The sequence below is a fragment of the Antedon mediterranea genome, chromosome 6, assembly GCF_964355755.1.
Source record: "Antedon mediterranea chromosome 6, ecAntMedi1.1, whole genome shotgun sequence".
In the NCBI taxonomy this organism is placed as follows: Eukaryota; Metazoa; Echinodermata; class Crinoidea; order Comatulida; family Antedonidae; genus Antedon; species Antedon mediterranea.
In genome coordinates this window covers 11,053,354-11,079,999 of record NC_092675.1, presented here as the reverse complement: position 1 = coordinate 11,079,999, position 26,646 = coordinate 11,053,354, and the positions used below count along the sequence as shown (strand labels likewise).

Sequence of the window (26,646 nt, the reverse complement as noted above, 5' to 3'; positions counted from 1 at the left end):
ATTATCATAATACCCGTATTAGTTCAAAATTACATATTCCAACCCATAAAACCAACCACTTTCAACACAACATTAGGTATTCCGGACCCACTTTTTGGACTGATCTGCCACTCCCTATCTTAAACTCTGTTTCTAGTAAATCATTTTTATCTAAACTTAAAAGTCACTTTATTCCCAAATATTTTAATTATTCTTCGGTCAATTTTTTATTTATTTATTTATTATTTATTTTTTTGAATTTTTATTGTCTGTGTCAGTGAAAGGTACGCCCTCCACAAGATGTGTTTTTCATCTTTCTGGGCTTGTACCTTCTTCTTTCTAAATTTTGTTTAAATTTTTGACAACATGGCATGTGAATGAATGGTTAGTCGTAGCAGCTCCGCTAAATATCCTCTAAAACGTTACTAATATCTAACTATCATCAAGTCTAAGTATATTTGAACTGTGAGTATTTCATTTGTAGTATACCACATCTTAATTACACGGTGAAATTTTAAGTCAGAATGCCAAAAAAGAAGGAAATAGTCCTAGCCCCAACATCACCTGAGCCACCAATACTGGAAGCCGCTGTCGCCGAAACCGATACAGAGCTATTGAGGCGTGAACTTGTAGGACTAACAACAGATCTGCGCGGTATTCGTGACCAGCTGGATTCGGTCTTGCGTAACCAACAAACCATGCTTACGAGGATGGACACACTTGAAACCAAGCAGTCTGAGTTTGAAAAATCAATTGAATTCGCATGTGCTTCAATATCGGATTTAAAAAATAAAACTGCTACTTTAGATGCGAAAATTAAAGATGTTTCGGCTGATGTTGGAAATGAAAAATTGAAGTTGTCAACGATGCAAAAACAACTGAATAAGCTCGAACGTCAGAAAGAAAATACTTTATTATATATCTTATTTTATTTATTATTATTTTTTCTCTATTTATTATTTACTCCAAAAAAATGCTAACACAAAGTATTATAAATATCTTAAATATTAATATTACTATGCATATATATTATGATTGATTTTAACATTACTAATTCATACCTTGATTATGACACATTTCATGATCAAGGGTTTTTTCCTTTAAATTGTGAATACCTCACTGAACACAAATTTCATGAACATTTTGCATCGGATACAAACCAAATTTCATTACTACACTTCAATATCCGTAGCATGAATACAAATTTTGACCACCTCTATAATTCTTTTTTATCACATATTGATTCTGCTCCTACAATTGTTGGTCTCACAGAGACTTGGCTATCTGATTCTTCACATAACCTTTACTCACTCCCTGGCTATAATTTGTTAACATACAGTAGACCTGGCGATCAACGTGGAGGTGGTGTAGCAATATACTTGCCTTCTACCTTCGATTGCCAAGAATTATCTGAATTACAATTTATGAATGACATATTGGAATCTATTTTTGTAGAAATCAGATGTCCTAATAAAAAAAATATTGTCGTTAGAGTCGTGTAGAGACCACCACAAAGTAACATATCATTATTTAACACTGAAATTGAAAACATTCTTTCACATCAAGCATTAACAAATAAAAATGTGTTTATTATGGGCGATTTTAATTTAAATTTACTACATCACGATGAAAATGCACGCATTAGTGAATTTCTAGATACATTAATTTCATTTTCACTTATTCCACTTATTACCAAACCCACACGTGTAACTGATACTTCATCTACGTTACTTGACAATATTTTTAGCAATATCCACCCTTTCCCGGTCTCGGGAATTATTGTATCCGATATATCGGATCATTTTCCGATATTTGCAAAAACTTCGCTAACGTTTAATCAACATTGTAACTGTCATTGTAATAAGACAATCTACTCTTTTAATCCCCAATCGTTGGCTCAATTTAAAGAACGTTTGGCAAACTCTGATTGGCAATTAGTTCTAGATGAAAATGACGCTAACAAGTCTTTTGATGTATTTATGGAAAGACTTAAATTTCTTCAAAATGAAGGGCAAGTCGTGTCAGAAGTCGTAAAAAAATCCCTCGTATGCCATGGATATCAAGGTCTATATTAAAATCAATAAATAAGAAGAACAAACTTTTTTATAAATTTAAAATTTCTAAAACACTCGAATCTAAGACGAAATATAACAAATATAAAAATATTCTTACATCCTTAATACGTTCTGCTAAGAAAGACTATTTTTTCGGTCAATTTCAATCCGTATACAATGATATAAGAGGAACGTGGAAAGTGATAAATTCTGTATTGAATCCCAACCAAAGTCACAAAGCGATCGGAAAATTAAAAATTAATGGTCAAACTATCGATGACAAACAGATCATAGTTGAACACCTCAATGAATATTTCTCAAATATTGGCACTTCCTTAGCACAATCGATTCCAACTACAAACAAATCTTTTCATAGTTATATGAATGATCCGAATAAAAACAGTATTTTTTTTGTTCCAATAACGGAAATGGACGTTATTGATAGTGTAAATACCCTTAAGAAAAAAAAAAGTCCTGGATTTGATGGAATAAGCAATGATTTAATTAAAAGCATTATTCCCAACATTGTAACGCCTTTAACTCATATATATAATCTTTCAATATGTAACGGGTGTGTCCCTAAAAGAATGAAAATTGCGAAAGTAATTCCTTTATTAAAGAAAGGAAGTCCTCAAGAAGCATCAAATTACCGACCAATTTCACTATTGACATCATTTTCAAAAATTTTAGAAAAGCTTGTATATATGCGGACTTTACATTTTTTAAACCAGTGTAATATTTTTTCAAACATTCAATTTGGATTTAGAGAAAAGCACACTACGTCACATGCCATTTTACACTTCGTTGACATGATTACATCAGCCTTAGATAATCATACGCATACAATTGGTATTTTCCTCGATTACTCCAAAGCTTTCGATACTGTTAATCATGAAATCTTACTGCATAAATTATCAAACTATGGAATTAGAGGGCTGGCTCAAAAATGGTTTAGAAGTTACCTTTCTGATAGGCAACAATTTGTATCATTAAATAATTTTGAATCAAGCTGCAGACCTGTTACATGTGGTGTCCCCCAGGGTTCGATTCTGGGGCCCACTTCTCTTCATAATTTATGCAAATGATTTCAATAATATATCTAATGTCATGTCGTCAATACTGTTTGCGGATGATTCAAGTCTGTTTTATTCACATGATGATCCAGATAGTCTCTGTGACATCGTTAATCAAGAACTAAAAAAGGTTACTACTTGGATACATGCAAACAAGCTATCACTAAATATGCTAAAAACCAATTTTATGTTGTTTAGTAACAAATATACTGTAGTATATGTTACCAAAAGATATTATTTTCAACAATGTTCCTATTAATCAAATAACCAACACAAAATTTCTTGGTATATTTATTGACGACAGACTTGACTGGAAAGCCCATGTTAATTACCTTTGCAAATTATTATCAAAAAATGTTGGCATGATGTATAAATTGAAATCAATATTTCCTCAAAAAGTATTAAATATTTTATATTCTACTCTTATTTTATCGTACTTAAATTATGGTGTTCTTGCTTGGGGAAATGCTTCAAAATCAATTATTACTAAAATTTTATTAATCCAGAAACGAGCTTTCAGAATTATCTCAGGGGTAACTTTTCGTGCTCACACCCAAGATCTCTTTCAAAAAAATAAAATATTAAAAATTGAGGATCTCTATAGATTTAATGTTGGTGTCATCATGTTTCAATTAACCGCCGGACACTTACCACCTATAATATCCAGTAAATTCACTCAAAATAAACAATACCACAATCACCAAACAAGACAAAAAGATCAGTATCACCTGCCATTTACTCGAACTAGTCTTAAAATGAATACCCTTGTATACACTGGACCTAAACTCTGGAATTCTCTTCCTTTATCTCTTAAAAAATCTCATAACTGTGCTTTATTTAAACGTCAATTTAAACTATTATTGGTTGAAGGTTCTTTGTAAATTCTTTTATTATTGATATATTTGATATTTCTTAAATAATTTATATAATCTATTTTTAAACATGTTAAACTTATGTGTTAGAGAAAAGATATTAGTTTAATTGTTGTTTTTTTGGAGTTTCTAATTGTGTTATATTATTTATATTTTATTTGTTTTGTTTTGAGGAGCCTATTCACCACAAGCTTTGCTTTCTTTTAGGCTCCTCCACTTATATTTATATATTTGTAAAGTGAAATAAATAAATGAAATGAAATGAAATGAAATAAATATATATTGTTCATTGAAATCAATTATGTATATGAAAAGAGAAAATAAATGTTGCTTTGAAATTAATGATCTACCATAAATAAATAACTTGCGCTGCGCGAATCTAACGTCATATAACAAGGTTTCTTGCACTCTACAGTTACAGGTCAATCTTCTGACACATTTATACAATCTTATGTTGAACAAAATTTGTGGAAAGAAAGAATAAAATATGAAAAAAAAGATCCTGACAATAACAAGGGGTTATCCACAACAAAAGTTGCCGATAACCAAAAAAAAGTTGATGATCTCATAAAACAATGACAAGGATTTATCCGCCAAGGTGCAAATAACTAATAAAAATAGCGTGCTATGCAAAAAATTACGCAATGACCCGTATTTTTAATTTAAAAATGCGCAAAATTAATTTCAATCAATTTCGTGTACAATTCAGGTCATTTTGAGCATTTCAAAATGTTCACATTTTTTTATGTTTTGCACAACTCATACAAAGCGTAGAAAAATGGTTTTGCAATTCATTTTTGTTTTTCATACCTTCTATAGTAGATTTTATTTTATTTTATGAACTTTAATTACAAAATAACGATGTATATGCACGTTAAACTTTAATAATCGTGTGCTAAAAAATAGGTAATTTAATGCAAATTTGTGAAAAACATATACCTATTTTTCATTGGTTATAGCACCTCAGGATGGCTGGTGACCCTATTTTAATGTACTACTGTATGGAAGCTGATTAGTTGTAGATATTAATTCTAGTCATCAGTTCTGACATCACCATAATGGCCACTCAAATTTTTAAAATAGGATATTTTTCTCTTTCGTACTAGTTAATCCAGTTGAATAGAGTGCATCACGCTAATGCGTTTCTCATTTTATCCTAGATTTTAATATGTTCTTTTTTAATCAATTCTCTTTCACATGAGTTAGACAAATTTGAATTTTTATTACGTCAAAAAAATCAGAATAACGTGACTTACTTAATTTCATCTATAAACTATATTTCAATCTGTTATAGCTTCTTGAAATGAAAAGTGACCAACATGTTTAAAACTTGTTATGAAAGTTGTTGAATTGCAAATATGAATTCATATACAAATTTTGTCTATTGGATGTCATGACAAATTTTCATTAATTTAATTGTTACCTTCTAAAATTGCTATCTTTATGTTACCTTTTGATGGTCATCATGTTAAAAATTGGATTAAAAGATGGGTACCCACCTATGCTACACTGAATATAACATATACAGTGTACAGTATTCCATAAATACTTTTATGCTTTATGACACCAACAATTTTTTAGAAATTAGGTTCTTAATTTATGATTCTGGTAAATAGGCATGCGCAAATGTGTTGTATGTCATCGTTGAAGTCAAGGTTTATGTGTTTCATGAAAATTCCATATTCTTACTTTTTAGTTGGATGCCAGGCTATGCTTTGTACAGCACCATAAGATATACTAGATGCTGAAAGTAGCTTTGGTTTGGCTTCATTATAGTCAATCAAGTAGAATGAAATGCTGCCATTTTGCTGACCAACACATATACAGCTAAAATAAAAGGTGATTTTTTTACTTGTGTGTGTATGCACATACAGTACAGTATAGTGTATGTCCAAACACTGACCATCAACACAAAGTGGTAAAAGCAATGTAAGTTTGTTTCGCACTAGGATGCTAGGCATGGAATAAGTAATTAAACCAATAACACATGAATGCTCTATCACTTGTAATACAGTATCACAAGTGACAGCAATTACTTGCATTGCATCCTAGTGGAGACCACTCATTCATGCCTAAAACACTTTCTTCTGCCTATAATACAGTTTATTCATTTACTTGTATGCATAAATCCATCTAAAAAACTTAATTTAATAAAATCAATGCAAAATCATACAGCTACAGTATTAGTATTAAAATTGTAAACTAACTACTGTATGGTACAAGTACAACAAATATGTTTAGGACAAATTTTTAATGAGAGTACAGTCAATTTTCACCAATTTGGCCTAAAAATCTGCTTCTTCAAAAAGGTGAAATGTTAAATATTTGTAACATTAATATTAACAAGGTGCAGATAGGTAATTTCAGGGAGTCCAGTTTCAGAAGTTGCCTTTACAAGACAACTGGCCTATAAAGATCTGTATTTACCATCCTGATGGAGATTCAGCAATAGCGGTCACCTTCTTCTTATTCTCATTTTGTAGCACACATGATTTTGATGTACCATGATCTGTAACTTTCATAAGGCTCACTTGGCCATTGATGTGACCAACTGCTACAAACCTTGTATTAGAGTGTTGTATCCACAACAATCTACAACAAAGATAAAATGAATTGGTTTAATATGGTACATGAGTAGATTAAACCACTAGCTAGGTTCAAATATTTAGTATAATGGGGAATTATGAACACAATATATATTGTATTGTATACACTTCTTAATTTAAACCAGTGAACTAGATACGTACGTCAACTAATCTTGGACTGGGTTTGCTGCTCTACAACTAGCAAAGCTACTCCTAGCAACCACTAACATCCAGTCACCACTAGATGAAGATTTGTTAATAACAAATCCAAACATTTCACACATACGTATATTACTCGTTTAACGTAAAGAAATGTATAAATATAAAACCAGATACAAACATTTTTCGAACATAATAAACATAAACAGGTCAACATTATGGTGATAAAGATTACTTTGAAACAGGTTCCATGCCATCATAGTTATACTTTTCCAATTTCATTGCCATACCAACAGAAACTGTATAAATCATCAGGCTACCATCTTGAAATCCTACAGCAAGTAAGGTATTAGTATCATCTGTAAAGAGGGAAATGAGCTGGTCAGTTATTTTAATTGTTTGACCAAGATGTATACATTGATCAACTTATCCACCAATCAGGGTGGTGGAGGTTACTCACCCACAGACTTTCCCCATGCTAGAGCGTTAACATCACTTTTAGTCAGTTCAATACTAATTTCCTTTGTAGAATCCATTAAGTCATTTATTACAGATGATGTTTGTTCTTCAAGAGTTGTAGGTCGTTTTAAAAAATCATGAATGCTTAAAAAAATAAGTACAAAGTAGGTAAATTAACCTCAAAGCTACAGTACTGAAATTCATTATTTCTTTGTTTGCAGTTCTTTAAATACATTATCTATAAAAAGATGTTCTATCTTCTAGTTACGTTCCCTGTCATTTTTTTATCTTATGTTTTGATAAATAAATGTCATGAATGTGACCAATCACCTATTGCAAACTATGTCAGGTGCGTCGTGAAGCTCTTCTGATTTGCGCTTAAATTTATTCTTGAATTTAGTAAAGGAAGATTCACAATCTGAACAATTTGCAGATTCCTCAGATTTCAATTCATCACTGCAAAGACAACATAGTTTTAGTCATATATTAATATTTTATAAATAGGAGAGTTTCATATTTAATTAATTAATTATTAATTAAGTAAATCATACAAAGTTTTGGGAGAGTACAAGAAACGTATGGAATTGCATGGATGATTTACCTTATCCTTTTACATTTTTTTTTGTAAGTCAACTTTTGAAATTCTTACAACAACTGAGATGGATACAAAATTTCTAGAAAACAAACATTTTAGTAATACAAATGTAGCACACATTTTAAACTACTTAATAATCAAATGAGCATACTACTAAAGCTCTGTCTACACTTTATGTGCCAAAGACATGATATGCCCAAATATGGACACAAAGATGTCATATCAAAACAATATTTGGGCACATCACACTTTCTTTTTGTCAAACTAGTTTGATAGTCTAGACAAGGCTTACTCATCCAAAATAGTGAAAAATGTTACCTTTCATTTTCATCTGAAGTATTCACCAACTTTCTCTTTTTCAATTTGTTTTTCACTGCATCGAGGAATTTCCCAGAATTGGTTCTTTTACGCTTGATTTCCTTGATTGTCTCGGCCTTAGATTGAGATGCCCCAATGGCGGCAAAATTTATTTTCAAGATTGTCTTATTTTCTTCATTTTCCAAAACCCTAGCAAAAGCAAACTGCATGAAGAACAAAAAAAAGGTAAAGAATAAACTTATCTAACTCAAATGAATTATTAAACATGATTTCACTCCTGAAGACGATCAAAGTATATTGATCGAAACGTTGAGAAACTCAACATTTCCTTTCAGAACTTATATGTGATGAACTATGATGCAAAAGATGAAAATACAACAGTGATTCAACATTTTTACATGAATTCGTATCTAGAATTCAACAGCTTCCAGAAAACGTTTTAATCATGAGTAGCACTTTTTTTCTGAGGAGCTATAACATACTGAAATTTACAGTAAAGATGAAAATTTGATCTGATTCTGTAGCGCTGTTAAGCTGTCGCTCTCAGGACAATTTTAAATCAATATTTTTCCTGTTTTTTCATTTGGATTCTTGCTGTTCATAGTTTTGGTGTTGTTTGTAAAGTGTTTTTATACCTGTCTGGTTGCTGTTTGGTGATTTTTGTGTTGTATTTGTGATTTTTGACGTGTTTTTTGTAGACGCCCGTTCTAGCCTCACGGCTTTCAATACACGTGACTTACACCACCTGCCGCTACGCATTCCACAGACCTTGCAGTGCCCCTCGAGACTGGGCCTAAACAACAAAACATTTTTAAGTCAATATTTTTGCTGTTTTCCATTTGGGTTTTTGCTGTTTATAGTTTGGTGCTGTTTGTAAAGTGTTTCTGTTCCTGTCTGGTTGCTGTTGAACTTGTATTTTGAGACTTTTGATGTGTTTTTCGTTGACGCTCGTTCTAGCCTCACGGTTCTCATTACACGTGACTTACATCGGCCGTTTACGCATTCCACGGACGTTGCAGAAAGACAATGATATACAAATGCCTCTCGGGACTGGGCCTGGCCAAAACAACTAGTTTGTTTAATACTTCACGGGAAAAATGTGAGTCGTACTGCATACATGACAGACAGTTAGATGGAAATAAAGTAGATTTTTTACCAGGGAAGGATAAGATTAGTAGCAATTTTTCTTTGATTAAGCGACGGCGAAGCAGGGGCGTGAGAGCAGGTAGGAAATGTCATCGACCTATTCGGTGTATTTTAACACAGCGTAAAAACAACACACCCTTAGTAGATAACAGAATACAGTCACTGATAAACATTCGACTTGGCGAATTTATCTCAGTCGTTAAGAAGCGTTGTGTTGATAAGCGGATAACATATAACTCGAATAGGCGTAGACGGGTGTTAGCACCTGTGAAACTAGTACAGGAAAACGGTACAAATAACAATGTTATTCTGTAGGTCTGGAATGCACGATCTATGTGCAACAAAACTACAACTATCTTCGACCTATTAATTGAGTCCGAAATTGATATTTTGGTTATCACAGAGTCTTGGCTCAGTGATGAAGACGCTTCAGTTGTTCGTCAGGAGTGCACACCAATCGGATACGGTTTTCATAACTTTCCGCGTAAAGAAGGTAGCGGGGGTGGTATAGTGATCATTCATAAGGCGGAGCTGAAATGTATTAGATCACCTATCTCGAGTTCCTTTAAATCGTTTGAGCATGGATGTATTTATGATCCCAACAAATCCCTGAGATTAATTGTTGTATACCGTCCGCCGCCGTCGAACGAAAACGGATTAAAACATTCACAGTTTATTGATGAATTTACCGAATTCATGTATGAAATTGATGGTCTGTCTGGAAAACCACTGATTGTTGGGGATATGAATGTACACGTAGATAACCACGTAGACAATTTTGTTGCGCAGTATCTACAAATTTTACGTGATCATGATTTTATTCAAACTGTAAAGGAACCGACTCATGCCAAAGGTCATATTCTGGATCATTTTTTGTGTCGCGTCGACGATAGTACTGTCACAGATTGCACAGTTCTACCTCATAGATTTTTTTTTTTTTTTTTTTTTTTTTTATCTTTATACTGGGTGACCCCTTCAGTCAAAGACTGATCTCCCAGAGGGCCCAGTTGGTGATCAGTGGCTATGATGTACTAATACACCGGGGTAACCCCCTACTCGTCTCGAAAGATGTACTAGGTTCTTTAAAGTGCACACGGGCAAGTTGTGTACACTGGACCTACGGTTTATAGTCCTTATCCGAGAAGACTCGTTCTACCACCAGAACCATGGAGTGAGTGAGCCTCGAACCCCTGCCGATGTTATGGCTACGTGATTACGGTTCAGATCACCATATCGTGAAAGTCGCGCTTGACTATGATAAACAAGATCAGTCTAAAATAATTCGTAAATCACGCTCTTTTAGAAACTTAGACATGGACTCATTTCAACTTTTGCTTAAAGACAAACTTGCTGTAATCTTCCAATTAGACGACCCTGACAAGCAAGCCATAATGTACGATAATGCTGTTAGATCGATTCTTGACGATATCTGCCCAGTGAAAACATGTGTGCGCAAATTTGTTAGCAAGCCAAGCTGGTACACGGATAAGATTGACAGCGAGCGACTTATCAGACGAGGACTTGAACATAGATGGAGAAAGACTAAGAGCAACATAGATAAGGCTATTTTTTATGCGCAACAAAAACTTGTATGCAATCTAATTGTAATTAAGGAAAAAACGACATATTTTAAAGCTCAGGTACAGGCATGAATTTTAAATATAATATTTGATTAATTGTACATAAATCAAATATTAGTAACAGAAATCAAGAACGAAAAAACATGAATTTTGCTTAATATGGTCAAATACAAAATTTTGCCAAATTCTGCCATAAAAACCAGAAAGACTTTTTTTCAGTAGTTAGGTAGTTTAACCTAATGTAATAACATGTCTGGTGACTCCCTAGAAGGTGAAAAAAGATGGTGGATATATGGTGGATAATTTTTGCTATAGCATGAAAATAAAAATCTGAAGTTGAATAAAAATACCACAAATGTAAAATTCAAGTTATATTACCTATATTTAGTCATCTGATAACATTTTTTACCACACTGTTTATTTTTCATAGCTTTTTAAAATGCCTCTCTAATAAAAAAATTAGTGTACAAAAGAATAGAGATTTTACTGTGTAATTTGAACTATCCTCCCACTGATTAAAAAGTGCTTATTTTCAACAAGCTTGTGTAACACAAATAAAATCCCAAAAATTATGAAACATAGGGGAAACTATAGATCGATAATTATTGGAATGTATGATCAATAGTAATTTTTTGCCCGCACCTGGCCTTTAAATCTATTTTTGTAAACTCTAGACCCAAAGAAATGTATAATGCACTGTATAAACTGTTAGGTAAATCTAAGAGTAGTATTCCTACGTACCATTCAAACAAGGTTTTATGTCAAGATTTTGCTAATTATTTTAGAGACAAAGTTGTAAATATTAAGGCTTTTATTGATGATCGTCTAGTTGAAACTTACAGTAGTGGTATAGTCACCTTGCCTGTGGAGCAGACATTTATTCCTGAAACTGATTGTAGTCTTACAACGTTCCCATTAGTTAAGACTGATGACATGTTTGAAATAATTAATAAAATTCCTAACAAGTCCAGTCCATTAGACCCTACGCCTACATGGCTGCTTAAGAAATGTACTCAGGTGATCTCCCCTGTTTTTACGCACATTGCAAATAGTTCATACACATCGGGTGTTTTTCCACAAAGTCTAAGAATAGGTGCTGTAACACCTATCATTAAAAAACCCTCACTTGACCAAAATGTTTTGGCAAATTTTCGACCTGTCTCAAATTTGCCAACTCTTGGAAAACTAATTGAAAGGCCAGTCTTGAGTGCTTTTAATAATTATTGTATTGAAAACGACCTCATGGAGCCGTTACAATCTGCTTACAAACCCAAATTTAGTACAGAGACAGCACTGTTAAAGCTTAAAACTGATATCCTGCAGGAATTCTCTAAGGGTCGTGTGGTGATACTGGTACTTCTAGATTTATCCGCAGCCTTAGACACGGTAGATCACCATATACTTGTAAACAGACTTAAAGATAACTATGGGGTAATAGGAAATGCTAGTAACTGGATTAAAACATACGTCGAAGACAGATATTGTAAAGTCACTTTAAATGGATCTGAATCAAGTAAATTTCATCTTAGCTCTGGTGTCCCACAAGGGTCCACAATTAGTCCCCCACTTTTTACCACTTACATTAAACCTATTGCTGACATTATACGCAGATGACACTCAATTGTATACCAGCTTTAACCCTAAAGTGCCAGGGGATCTCGAAGTTGCCATTTATAGAATTACTAAATGTATTAATGATCTTAGTATTTGGATGTACAGAAATCAACTTAAACTTAATGAATCAAAAACAGAGTTATTAGTTTTAACTCCACCAAAAGTCGACATTAGTAATAGAAATATTCAACTGAATATTGGTGAAATTATTGTTAAACCCTCCAACACAGTTAGAAATCTTGGTGTGGTGTTTGATGTTTTTCTTCGTATGACACCCCACATTGATAATGTCTGCCGTACTGTAAATTTTTTCTTAAGGGCATTGCGTAGAATAAAAAATTTTTTAGACAAAAAAACGTGTACCGAGGCTTTGAGGTCACTAATTCTATCCAGGTTAGATTATTGTAACTCACTATTTGTTGGAATGTCCAAACATAACATTTTGAGATTACAAAAGCTTCAGAACCGGGCTGCCAGGTTAATTTACCAAGTACCTATGTTTGTTAGTTCTAGACCTCTGCTTTATGAATTGCATTGGCTACCTGTTGAAAGTAGAATCACTTTTAAAGTGTTACTTCATGTCTACAATTGTATAAATAATAATGCGCCCTGTTATCTGAGCAATCTCTTACGGGTGTATAGATGTGCTAAGAGAGGCCTGAGGTCCGAGATAGATCACACTAGATTGGATCACTGTCTCGAAAAGCGGACCTCTGGAAATAATACTTTCTCAAAATTTGGACCGGTGATGTGGAACGAACTCCCGTCTGTGATCCGGGAACAAACCACGGTTTTAAAATTTAAAAAAACCCTCAAAACACATCTATTTCCTAAGAAGTGACTCATTGTTGGGTGTGCTGATGTAAAGCGCTTTGATCATTTTATACTAATTTGGAAAAGCGCTATATAAATAAAATAATAATAATAATAATAATAAATAAGTGACCCACATTATTCACACTTTTGCCATGCCATGAAAAAAATCGCACATCAGTTTTATTGTGCAACTCAGACGTTTTTCAAAAATAGGAAGTGCATAACTTCGCGTAAAAATCGATATGTTCTATTTACACGTTTTAGGGAAACACGAAACACAAAATTAGGGTGGAAAGAAAAATAATACAGAAAAAAAAAATGTTGATGATGATCTCATACAATCACAAGGTGCGGATAACTAATTAGTGAAATAATAATAGGTTTGCATTATGACTACCAGATGGTAAACACCAATATTATATTATATATATTAATATTATTATTATAATTAATTGTTTACTTTAATACTGAAAAAAGTTCAAAAAGTTATTAAATTTCAGTCACAAATAAAATTTCAAAATGACCATATAATCACCTAATACCTAAAATTATACATTCTGTAGGTTCACACTTTCCATTTTGCGTTTGAAAACATTTAGAAATAAAATTACCATTTCAGGCAAGATATCATCTGGTGTGAACATGGCTACTGGGTGTCGCATGTCTTTTGTAGCAATTCTTATCTTATTCATTGACAATAATCTTAGCTTCCTTTCATTCTCTATTTCTTTCTGTAAAGTAAATATAATCAATTGAAAACGCAGCATTTTTGTGGTGCAGTTAACATACATGTATATGTAAACAGCAATGCTGTCTTCATATCTGGTCGCCTATATCTAGAAAAGGGCAGTTGAAAGTTGGGATCGGGGTAATTTATTAAGTAAATTAGGTCAATTTCTGGTATACATTTTATTTTATAAAAATATGATTAGAAAGAAAAGCATTCTTTATACTTAAGTTTAGATTTTTCTTTTTCTGTTAATAAGTTTATTAATATGGATGATATTTCAGAAATAAAAAAGAAATTGAATTGAAATTGAATTGAATTGAAAGTAATTTTATAGGTCTATTAGGACATTTCTTAGAACAAATATAAAGACACTTTTGGCATCTGAATGCATAAAATGTGTCATCCTAAAACAAATTGACATATTCAGGTTAACGTATTGTAAACTAAAGCCACAGATGGATACTAATTGCTAAATAAAACACCTACTTCTCTTTGCTCTTCTTTTTCAAGTTGTCTGTGATTAGAGAAATCATGAGAACATCTTTGGCAGTTTATTGTAGATAAATGGGGAAGTACAATCTCTTTCCTGCATATACAAAAAGTGTTTATATATTAATGCTACTAAATTGTATGCATAATTTTACTCCTCCAAAGCCACTGAATGGTACATGCTCACATTTGTCACACTGATGTTTATTGAGGGGCAGCACATGATAGGATTATCACTTTCCTGAATTTTAATGATAAAGACTAAAAAAAGGCAAAAAATAACAGTAATTTGACATGTTTAGTGAGTTGTTACTACGCAACCTCCACTGCTGTGTACCGCCATGGCCTGGTCTACAAATATGCTGCCAAAAACAGTGTTTAGTCTCGGCAGCCAGTGAACCGTATCGAATGATAGAGTCGTTGAAGTTTTAATTAATTACACCCATCGTTTGAACCGAATGATTTTCGTAAATCATGGTTTGGCTCACTGAGTAAAATGCTGTGGTGTACTAAAAACGTAAAGTAGAGGCTAGAGATAGAGGCTAGATATATATGTGGAAATAAAGGCTGTAATACAGCATAAATGAGCCAGTAAATTCTTAAGTACATGTACTTTTCATTTATTCATTCATTCAAAGAACATTTATTAACGTCTAAAAGACAAAAGATAACCAGGGAGTTGTTATAAACTCCCTGAGATAACAAAAAACAACGATGGCAAGAGATAATAAAAAAATGGACGAAGGCAGATCCGAGAAAAGATGAGAATCTTGAGACAGGATTGCCTTTACAAATTACTTGTAAATAGAAAATTATGAAAAAAACAAATACAAATAAAGTTAAATTAATTTAACAATAGTGAAATAAAAAAAAAGAATATAAAATACCAGTAGATAACAGTTTGAAAAAATGATGAACAGAAAAAAAGTACAGCTGCATGGCATAGAGCAAATATGAAGACAAAATGAATGATAAAAGTACAGCTGCAGCGAATATGAAGACAAAATGAATAATACAATCTAGCAAGTCACAGAACATGAAACAACGACCTTATCAAACAGATCAATTTAGTAGTAATTTATCTTCTTATTGAATGAATAGCGGGTGGCAGCACAAGAAATTGAGAGGGGTAAATTGTTAAACAATAGAGTGGTCCAGAATATCTGTTGAAAATAGTTGGTGTTGGGAATATATAATGTTTGGTTCTGGTGTCATATTTATGAACGTTATTATTGGGAGCGAAAAGCGAAAGGTCGTTAAGATAGCAAGGGAGAAGTGAGTGAGTAGCTGAAAAAACAAAAACACCTTGCTGGGATAGGTTAATGTCAGAGATTTGAGAAGATTGAGTTTGGAGAATAAATGGTAGAAATGCAACAGTGGATGAGTGCCAGATATAGTCCTGATAGCTTTTTTTTTTGTAGTATAGAAAGTTTATTGATGTTTGTTGGGTAAGTGTTGGCCCAGACAATATTACCATAGCTCAAATTAAAGGATGAATGAGAGTTCAATAAAGGGTTCTGAGAATATTAGTTGGGAGGAAGGAAGATAGCCTAGAAATGATCCCAAGGTTCTTTGACACCATGATCTCAGTCTCCTGGATATGCGGTTTCCATGAGAGACAGTTGTCGATGGTACGTCAAGAAATTTCATAGACTTTACAGAGGGGATTTCATTATTATCAATAATATCTATTATCAACAATAACTCTAGTCAACTGTGGGGTTCCAAATAGGATGTAGGTACATTTTTTATGATTGAGGGAGAGTTTGTTGCAGCAAAATACTGGGACAAGGGATAAAGTTGGTATTAAAGATGTCAAAAAGAGTTTAAATATTTTTGTTGGCATGAAAAACTGTAGTGTCATCAGCGTATTAAAAAAATTTATCAGGTGTGAGGTACGGTGGATATCATCAATGTAAAGGGTGAACAGGAGAGGGTCAAGTAAGTAGCCCTGGGGGACGCCACAGGTGATAGGGCAAAAATTGGAAATAGAGTTAAAATATTTAGTGCATTAGGAGCGGTTAGTGAGATAGCTTTTGAAAACGTTTAAAGCGTAGAATATTATGATCAATGTTGTCTAAAGCCTTGGAAAGGTCGATAAAAAGTCTGATTCCAAATTGACGATTTTCGAAAGCATGAATAATGTTGTTAGTGAGATCGATCAAAGCCATGAAGAGAATTTTTACTGATAAATGAAAATGTTTTATCATAGATTAACTCCTTCCAAGGCTTTCGAAAAGATTGACAGGATGGAAATAGGACGATAGTTAGAAAGGTTGGATTTGGAGCCAGCTTCAACCTATTTGGAAAAACACCTTTGCAGAGGACAAGATTAAAAATGTGACACAAGGGAAGGGAGATACGGTTGATAACATGTTTAATGGCTTTAGTATGGAAATCATCAGTATTTATTTTTTTTTTAAACCATATTTAATGAGGGTGATCCATCCAGCTAATGCTGATCATTAGGGACCCTCAGAGGTTCACAAGACAAACATATACACAAGATGCTCTACATAAACAAAGTCTTATTACAAGTCTTTGGGAGTGGAGTTGTAATTTGGTCCTTAGAAAAAATCCTGACATGTGACGGGACTTGAACCCAGGACCCTTGGAGTGGTAGCCAAGCATCATAACCACCAAGCCACAACTCCACTAAATTATTTTATTGTTATTGTTATCGAAGGAGGACATAATTTTTATGACCTCATCTTCTAGGACGGGGGTTAAGAAAATTGATTTCGGATTTGGTTGTGGAAGAAAGTCTTTGAAAGAAACATTGCTGGGAGGGATTTTGTTTGCAAGGGAGGGTCTGATTTCTACAAAAAAATTATTAAATGCTTTAGAAATAATGATGGGGTCTTTAGTTAGTACTCTATTAGGTATATTTATATAGATTTATATTCATATTTATTTTTAATATTTATATTTATTAAGAATTTAAGAGAAAACATGATTTGAAAATGATTTAAAAAACCAATTTATAAAAAGTTGAGCAAAAAGACTTCAAAAGCTTGGGAAAATTAACTCGTGATTGAAAAAGGGATTGCCATGTTGAAATACTCTCCACTTAAAATTAATATATATATTTATACAAGAATTGAGTCCATGGTTTAGGTAATTGCAAAATCCTTAATGATGTATGTCATCCATTGAAAAATTGAATAAGTTGACTTACATTAAGCCATAATATGTGTGACAAACTCTGGCCGGGTCATCAACTGTGAAACCTCTGCAATAACAGTTAAGAACACCACTCTGAAATGTAAAGAGAATAAAATACCGGTTGCACCATATTCTTGACATTAGAATCTTATAATATCAGTCAGAGGTGGGGGGGGGGGGGGGGTGGTTACAGGCATAGTCACATTTGGGCATTTAAAGTCTCCACTATTAACTTCTCTCTTTTTATTTTTGGGTCAAATGGACACACCTGGGTGAAGAGAGGCAAACGAAAGTAAAGTGTCTTGCCTAAGAATACAAGCAATGAAAGGAGTGTTGGATTCAAAATAACGTCAAATCAGTAGTCCAACACTAATACTTGATTTGTAATGCAATAAGGTGTCATGATTCACCATCGACAAATAAAAACATAGTTCCTTCCTCATCGAAGAAGCCTGTATGGTAAGCATGCTGAGGTTGGCACACCTTAGTGGATATGCGGTCTATTGAATCTACTTTTCTATTTCAAAACAAGAAAAAAAAATCACCACATCCTGTCTCTCATCTGGATCAACATTAACTGCTTCAAACCAGTCTTTCATATCATACCCATTAACCTTTCCAAGTTTGTTTGTCTCTAATGATTTCTGACATCTAACAGACTTCTTTGCTTGTAGTATTGATAGGATTAAAACATCGGTCTCCATTTTTGGTCGATGGTTTTCAATGTTGTGAGCACAGAACGTACATTGTTTTGACAATGGGCTATCCTGAGAAATGCTAGAAATAAAAATTTCATTTTATTATGTGTCATTTATTTTTTTAATAATTTTTCCGTAGGGTGTGGCCATTTATCACATTTAGAGCCAGTGTATCACATATTAGATACAAAAGGTTTGATGATGTAGTTAGGTGCGTATTAGGGCGAGATGCAATATTCGACATTGTTGCCGGGTCACAGCCTGTACATGGGGCCTGTGGGGATCATAACATAGGGGGGTAAAAATGCATTTATTCATGTGAAGCGATACAAGGATAAACTTTTTTGGATATCATTCGCAGTGGGCTACTAATGATTTCATCACCAATGACAGCAACTTTATCCTGTACGGGGCGCCAAACAGCAACATTTTAGGGCCACGCCCAAATGGTTTTTTTTATTTATTTTATTTATTTTAATATATCCACAAATCACAGAGAAAAGAAACTGAATTGCTTGGGATTTACATAACAATAAAAATTGCACAGATCAATATACACATATAAAGACAACAACAAATTTACCAATTAGATATAAAAATATATGGTTCAAGAAAAATCTTTAAATTACTATGTATAAAAATTACGGTACGGATATGCACTTAAATATATATATATATATATATATATATAAAAACAACTGATTAACAATTCATTAAAAACATTAAAATAGTATAAAAATTCACTAAAAAACACAAGGGAGCCAACAGATGTTGCTGCTGAAATTGTTAACTCTTTATATATTATTATTATTTTTATTTAAAATTCTGGTAAAATATGGGATTGCACTATTATGATAACAGTTGACTTTGGCTAATGGCTCAACATATTTTTTTGGATTTCGAAGAACCATATTGTGAGCTGTGTTATTTTTATTGAACCACCATGAAAAGCGATCGTCTTTTGCGCAAGTTTTGGCAAGTTTAAGGCACAGCTTTGTTCTACGTTCTGATAAAGTTAGGAGGTTAAGGTTATGCAATGCGTGGGGATAATCTATATATTTATGGCCTAGGATGATTCGGAATGCTCTCTTCTGTATTTTCTCAATGGCATTGCTCTGTTCGTTAGTTATACCTGAATGCCACACTTGTGCCGCATATTCAAGGGTAGATCTAATGTAGCCAGTATAAGCCGCTACTAGATCTTCTACAGGGACTCTGAATTTTTTTAGACGACATAACATATGAAGTTTTCTACTACTTTTTAAGATGATTTCACTAACATTTTTATCCCATTTAAGGTTGTTTTGGACCCAGACACCTAAGATATTCACTTCTGTGACACATTCTAGTTGTCGGTCGTCAATTACAATGGGATCAATGACTGGAAGTACTTTTTGAAACGAAAAGTACATCATTTTACATTTATCAACATTAAGATTGAGTTTATTTTCATTTGACCATATACAAAAATCCTTAACTGTTTGTTGGATATTAGAAGAATTGTTTCTTTTAACCACTTCACCGATACATAAATCATCAACGTATTTACATACTTTTAGATCACTATTCAACAGTGCATCATTTATTATTGCAAGGAAAATGATGGGTCCTAGTCGGGTTCCTTGGGGAACACCACAGTTTAATTGAACACTATTAGACAAGACAGAGTTATACCTCACTTTTTGTGTACGTTCTGAAACAAAACTTATGATTTCTGGTCTATATCCTAATTTAACTAGCTTGCTCACAGCAATAGTGTGGTCCACACTGTCAAAGGCCTTGGAGAAGTCGGTCAAAACCAACCTCCCCAAGGACTTAGGTGTATTACTACCAGAAAAAAATACATTTAATAAATCAATTAAATAATGGCTGGTAGAGCAACCTTTTTGGCTACCAAATTGTCGCTTATCAATATTCTTATGAATGTCCGAAATTAACCAGCGGGATGCGAATCCCTCTGCTATCTTAGCAAGAGTGCAAGTTAGAGATATGGGGCGCAATTTATTTACATTCACAATACTTTTGTTCTTCTCCTTTGCGATTGGGGCAACTACGGCATCCTTCCACAAGCCGGGGACAATGCCTTTGCTTAAGGATGTGTTGAAAATATGCGTTATTGGTTGGCTAATCTCACATGCAAATTCCTTCAAGATTTTATTTGGAATATTGTCGGGTCCAGGAGATTTTCCAACCTTCACTTTCTTAAGTTCTAGATACATCTCCCACTCCGACACACAAGGCGGCTGTTGTGCAGGTAGAAATGATGGTAATTTGTTTAAGGCGATAGGGGGTCTGCTGCGTGCTATGTCACCAAAGAAGGAGTTGATAGCATTGCTCGTGCCAACCAAATTATCTAACGGAACACCTGGGGCACAAATGGTAGGTTGTGGTTTAAGCTTATTTGAAAGTAGTTTGATACCTTGGCGCCATTTTTTCGAGTCAGATGATTTTAGATTACTAATATTTTCTTTGTAATATTGTTTTTTGCACGATTTGATTTGATTTTGCACACAGTTTTTGTAGAATCTCCATACATTTGATGTTCCTCTGGTCCAGTGGTGGCGCCAGCGGGGGGGGCTACGGGGGCTCTAGCCCCCTCGTCGGGGAGCCTAGCCCCCCCGTCGGGGAACACGGGTACTTTTTGTCGGGGAATATAATATACAGTAAAAAACGTTCGCGTTCACTTCATATAGCTTCAGCGCCTAGAAAACCACGACGTTCCATTGACCGTGAGAGTACGACGTCAGAGAGCTATTATGCACTTTTATGCATTCATTTATTGCCAGCGATCTAACTTACTACTAAACATTAGCTAGGTACGCACTTGTCTGGCGGTATCCCTTTGTACGAATCGTTCAACGTAGGGTCGAGACGCGTGATATCAAGTTCCATCCAGGGACCAAAATGTGTACTGTAGTTATTTTCCAGGCGAAGTTTACCGACGGTTACCGAAGGGAACACGGGTACTTTTTGTTGGGGAATATAATATACAGTAAAAAGCGTTCGCGTTCACTTCGTAGCTAGCTTCAGCGCCTAGAAAACCGCGACGTTTCATTGACCGTGAGAGTACGTCAGAGTGATATTATGCACTATATATGCATTCATTATTGCCAGCGATCTAACTTACTACTAAACAATAGCTAGGTTCGCACTTGTCTGGCGGTATCCCTTTGTACGAATCGTTCAACGTTGGGTCGAGACGCGTGATATCATGTTCCATCCAGAGGGACCAAAATGTGTACTGTAGTTATTTTCCAGGCGAAGTTTACTGACGGTTACGTCGTGTACTGCGTCGACGTACGCTACACTACAGCAAAAACGAATTACGTTAATTGTTCGTATATTCACCAATTTTTTTAATTTACAAGTAACCTTCTGTACCGTGGGGAACCTAAAATAATTTTTTCATCCATTACTAAACAAAAAAACATGCCATTTTCGCTTAGCCAACATCTTATTATAGCTAAGTTATTACATTTTCAATGTCCTGTATGTCATGAATTTCTCACCACTCGGAAGTCCAGATGGTACGCACGCATACACTTGGGAGGAATAAACTTATTTCCCCGACTGAAAAAGGTCTACGCTTGCGTTTTTTAAGCCTCTAGGCCTGATGTTTCCGAAGTATAAAATGCAATTTTTTGAAGACCTGCAGCTCTAGTTTTAAACAGTTTCTTAGCTCAGCCCCAACAATAAAGCTGGTCATATTTCGAAGTACAAGAAGTCCATTTTCCGGGACCTAACATCTCTATTTTTCAAACATTTCTTAGCTCAGTCACAACCTTGATAGGGACTTATATATTTTGTTTCATGTTTTGAAGTATAATAAGTCCAACTTCCGGGACCTCCAACTCTATTTTTCTAAATTTTCTTTGAACTTTTATTTTTTAAATTGAAAAATATGGATTGAAACAGTCATCGCGCATCGTTTTTTTGCACGCAGTATTTTATTTAGGCCTATGCATTGTAAAAAATGGAAAAAATGGCTACCCTAAATCTGATTAAAATGACCTCAAATGACGCTAGAACGCGTTGCTTCCGATGGCTTCGCCCCCTGGACCCCACCGGGGGCCCTTGGCGGCCCCCCTGGCCCCCAGCCTAGTGATGCTCGCTTCGCTCGCATAGCCCCCTCGTCGGGGAATGTAGCCCCCGCGTCGGGAAGATCCTGGCGCCACCCCTGCTCTGGTCGCAAAAGCTTGCTGGCGCTTTTTTATCAGATTCTTGATTGCAGGTGTCATCCATGGTCGATCACGCACATGCATTTTTACTGATTTTTTTGGAAAGTAGTAATCAATCGCAACATTTAAGCTTTCATAAAACATAGATGTTTTATCTTCAACACTATCACAATTATATACATCAGACCAATTGTAAGTCGTAATCCATTGACCGAATCTTTGGATATCCGCTGCCTTCATGGGTTGCGTTATCTTTTTTTTCACTGATTTAGGATCAGGCTTGATTAGGATTCTTTTCGGTGATAGGACTATCACATTGTGATCACTGGTGCCCATTGGTGAATAAATCTTTGGACAGTCGTATTGACTTTTTAGATTGGTCACAATAAGATCAAGCACCCCATCTCCTCGAGTAGGTTCCTTGACTATTTGTTTTAGATTGTGAGATCGACAAATTGGCTCAACATTAGTTCTGTTTAAATCACCTAAAATTATAAAGCCAGCATCAGGATGAACAAGTTTTAATGTGTCAACTGATTGCGTAATATGATCCATTAGTAGGGTTTGATTAGGCGAACTAGGAGGTATATAAACAGCGCATATGATGATTGTCGAAACTGATCTTGGCAGTCGTTTTGGCCTACAGTAGCAAAAATCCAAAGGCATTCGAGTTCTTCAGGAACTATAATATTAGATAGATTTTTTGATGCAATATTAGCTCTTATGTAGATGGCAACGCCACCACCTCTTTTGTCGGTTCGATGTTTAGTTTGCCACGTTTCAGTGATGACTGCAATATCAATGTTATGTTGTCGGATAAGCACCTCAAGTTCATCCAGTCTGTAGACAAGTGACACGGGAGAGCATGATGGAAATGTTGTCTATTGTTACCGGTATCTTCTAGGCGCGAGTTAGTTCGAAGCGTAATTTTTCTTAGCCAGCAGCTCCTCTTTGGCTTGTATAAAGCGAGTTTTCTACGAGTAATAATAGCAGTTATAGGCCTATGTCTTCTTGTTCTTTTACCTCCTCTGCGCGATCTATTCATATTCAAGATGCCTAAACATTTTAAATGTCTGAACAAAATATCCGACAGTTCGTAAATATTATTACTGTTGTTTAATCTTGGTTGTCCATTAATTATCTTTGCTGGATTAATCCCTAATAGTTCACTTTCGGTATACCGGACACACATGTTCAAGCTCTCGACGATCATGCTAGGCTAAACTTTTTTAATAGTAGTTGTAGGGCGATATGCCACTTTTACCGGTCGGGCGTAACTCCTGTTTTCGATGGTCAGGTAGTGCTTAGGCCTAGGCTTATATCAATTCAGCAGAACGGCAAACAACAACAGTACAAACTTGGCTTGACATCACGTAACACAATAAAAACAAATTACAACGGAAACAATTAAACAAGAGTTAAAAGACACCAAAATGGAGGAAGATTGTTATAAAAACGGCAGCATGGTAAAAGCAAAATGGCTGCAGCTGACCAGCTCCCTCTTTATTCATGTGAAGCGATACGAGGTTGAATCTTATTTGTCTGTCTGTTAGGCCATGGAAAAGTACTTCATTGGGGCTTGGCCTATCATCAATGATTGGATCCAAAGGAGCAATCAAAGTTCTGAATAGACTTAGTCACACCATTAGTTAAGATGAGTGTAAACGTTTAGAGACGGAGATCGCCTACACATGCGCATCCTCAAAATTAGAGACACCAGCTGGCCTGCTCTTGCAACGAATATTGGCTACAGGTAAGTGTTAATAAATAATTGATAAATGATGAGTACTATTATTTTTCTCATGGATTATTTAAATATGTATGCTTTGTTGATTTGAGTTCAATGAATATAGTATGATAATAAACTATTTATCTATCACAGGAACTGCATGCGACAATTACGATCTAAACATGGAAACACTGGATGGTAAACATCATGGTAAACTCCATGTCACAGTCGTTATCGCCTATCAAAATGTAATCCAACAGCAACCCATTATAGATGAGGCACCAGTCACTTCAGTTGTTGGAAGACCTAGAAGAAAATTTGATGGAGCAGAGAAGACCGTACCGCCGTTCTATACAAATCTGAAACTGGCTACATTCCAATTTGAAAGTACTAATCAAGACTCGATGAATGAATCCGACATAACATATTCTGCTATAAGGACAAAGCACCTTGATTTTATGTGGCTAGCTAAATCACTTAACGAACAACTTCCCCTATTCAATGGGGTTTACTCTCAATTCATTAATGACCCACTGCCTCTCACTGTTATTGCCTACATGGATCCAATTTCTCAACCTCCTACGAGGAATGATGTTGTACAAGAGACTATGGTTCGATCGCTAAAGATTGCAGATGAAACAGGAATGTCTTACCATCCTGTCACATACGACCACATTGAATTGGCATTTTTCGGAGCTGTTGGAACATACATTGCAGATTCTGGCCTGAAATATATACTTACAGAAGGTTCACTAAACGGTTTCATACATGGAAAGCTATACAACAGATGTACTCAAATTCATCAACTGAGTGCAATGGCACTTGAAAAGGCATTGTTTGAACAATTTCTTAACAATGACATCGACCACGTTCATGAGCATGATGAAGTCATTAAAACGATTCGAGCAGTACCAAATGAGGACATCGAGGCCCAACGCGAGATTGCCGAAAGTCAGAATTTCCAAAAGATGGTTGCTGACTATGAAGATTTCTTCCATCGTACTATCAAAGGTGAACTTGGCGAAATAGCAGCATTTTGGGCAATATCGCGAATTACAGCGTGCTGTGAAGACAAATAATGTGGACCTATACATGGAAATCGCTGATTTAAGTGTTTTTTGGTTTAAACAGGCCAAATTACGCAAGATGGGGGACACTGTATGTAGAAAAGCTAAAGCACATCGAACCAGAGGCTGGTACTTTCTCGACCTGAAGAACCACAAAGACATACTCCAGAAGTGCAATCGATATATCCCTAGAGCAAACGGTTAACAGGGACGCCGCATCTTCGGCAAGTGAATAACCTCTTTTTTTAATTCGGCTAGCGCATTTCGCCGTTGGTGTGTTTGTCTTACTCAACGTAGTATGGCTGTATCTGAGATGAAGGATATGTGTGGCATCCAGCCTGGTGAAACCCCAGCTAACCAGTTACGTAAGCGGAGGATTGAACGGGATAACCGCGATGTAAATAATCTACTAGGCATGCTACACAACACATGTAATCCGTTTGCTGTTGAAGCACCAACCAAATTGCTCAACATTGCCACAGGGAAGTCTGCTAATCCGGATACCCGTTTGTATCTACTCGATACACTGCAGCGAGGAGCAAAGCTAAGGCATGTATTTCACAAGGAGTGTATGGCAAACGACACAAGATTATTGAAGACGGTCAAGCGTGTAAAGGTTCGAAATCTTGCTGCTGCAAACATGAAGATCAAACCATCTAAAGACAAAAAGGCTCTTGGAGCTGCTGAGGGTGTTTGTGACGCATTTGGATATTTACTTTCAATGACTATCATTGATTTACACTAGGTCCTGTGCTTCCCTATCACTGATAAACCGCTTTCAATCGCACATACTGATGGTACTCCGACAAAAACAGAGAAGGCAACGCTTACCAAGATTTTAGAGTCGCAAATACCAAATCAGAATGACATCCCAGATCCGGTGATCGACGCAATACTTTTCGATAATGGACTTGAAATGGACAATTCATCCACATATGGCAAAATAATTACAGATATCATGATCAAGGTATGCTCAGCTGCTGGAAATTCTGTCCATCTACTTCTAGACAAGTATGTTACTCCATCTATAAAAGATGTGGAAAGGCATAAGAGAGGAACGGAAGATACCGGATCCACGTTCACAATAACCGGGGCAGTGCAACAACAACACAAGAAAGGTACGGAGCTGCTAAAAAATGGGGAATTTAAAGACGCATTTGCCCAGTACATTCTACGTGAGATAACCAACCAGCATTATGCAGAGATTGTTAGGAGAAAGACGTTATATGTATCGTATGGTGGAAAGTACGTCAGACTCAAGGTAAACTTAGTCGGGAAGTTAATAGTAGACAAACCAACAGCATTCCAAGGGGACCATAAAGAGGCAGACACGCTGCTAG

The 26,646-nt window shown here is 35.1% G+C and overlaps 1 protein-coding gene across 2 annotated transcripts in view; it reads right to left on the bottom strand.

Annotated features, from left to right (window-relative positions):
- The window catches only part of LOC140051896 (uncharacterized), a 119,628-nt gene that overhangs the window by 35,578 nt on the left and 57,404 nt on the right, over nucleotides 1-26,646 (bottom strand). For both annotated transcript variants that reach the window (XM_072097242.1, XM_072097241.1), the window contains exons 5-14: nucleotides 18,180-18,411; nucleotides 17,648-17,727; nucleotides 14,467-14,566; nucleotides 13,862-13,981; nucleotides 8,095-8,297; nucleotides 7,512-7,637; nucleotides 7,183-7,325; nucleotides 6,958-7,081; nucleotides 6,406-6,570; nucleotides 5,668-5,805 (exon numbers count right to left, since the gene is read on the bottom strand). In XM_072097242.1, coding sequence (XP_071953343.1) covers nucleotides 5,668-5,805; nucleotides 6,406-6,570; nucleotides 6,958-7,081; nucleotides 7,183-7,325; nucleotides 7,512-7,637; nucleotides 8,095-8,297; nucleotides 13,862-13,981; nucleotides 14,467-14,566; nucleotides 17,648-17,727; nucleotides 18,180-18,411 — 1,431 coding nt within the window. The remainder of the gene's footprint in view (nucleotides 1-5,667; nucleotides 5,806-6,405; nucleotides 6,571-6,957; nucleotides 7,082-7,182; nucleotides 7,326-7,511; nucleotides 7,638-8,094; nucleotides 8,298-13,861; nucleotides 13,982-14,466; nucleotides 14,567-17,647; nucleotides 17,728-18,179; nucleotides 18,412-26,646) is intronic.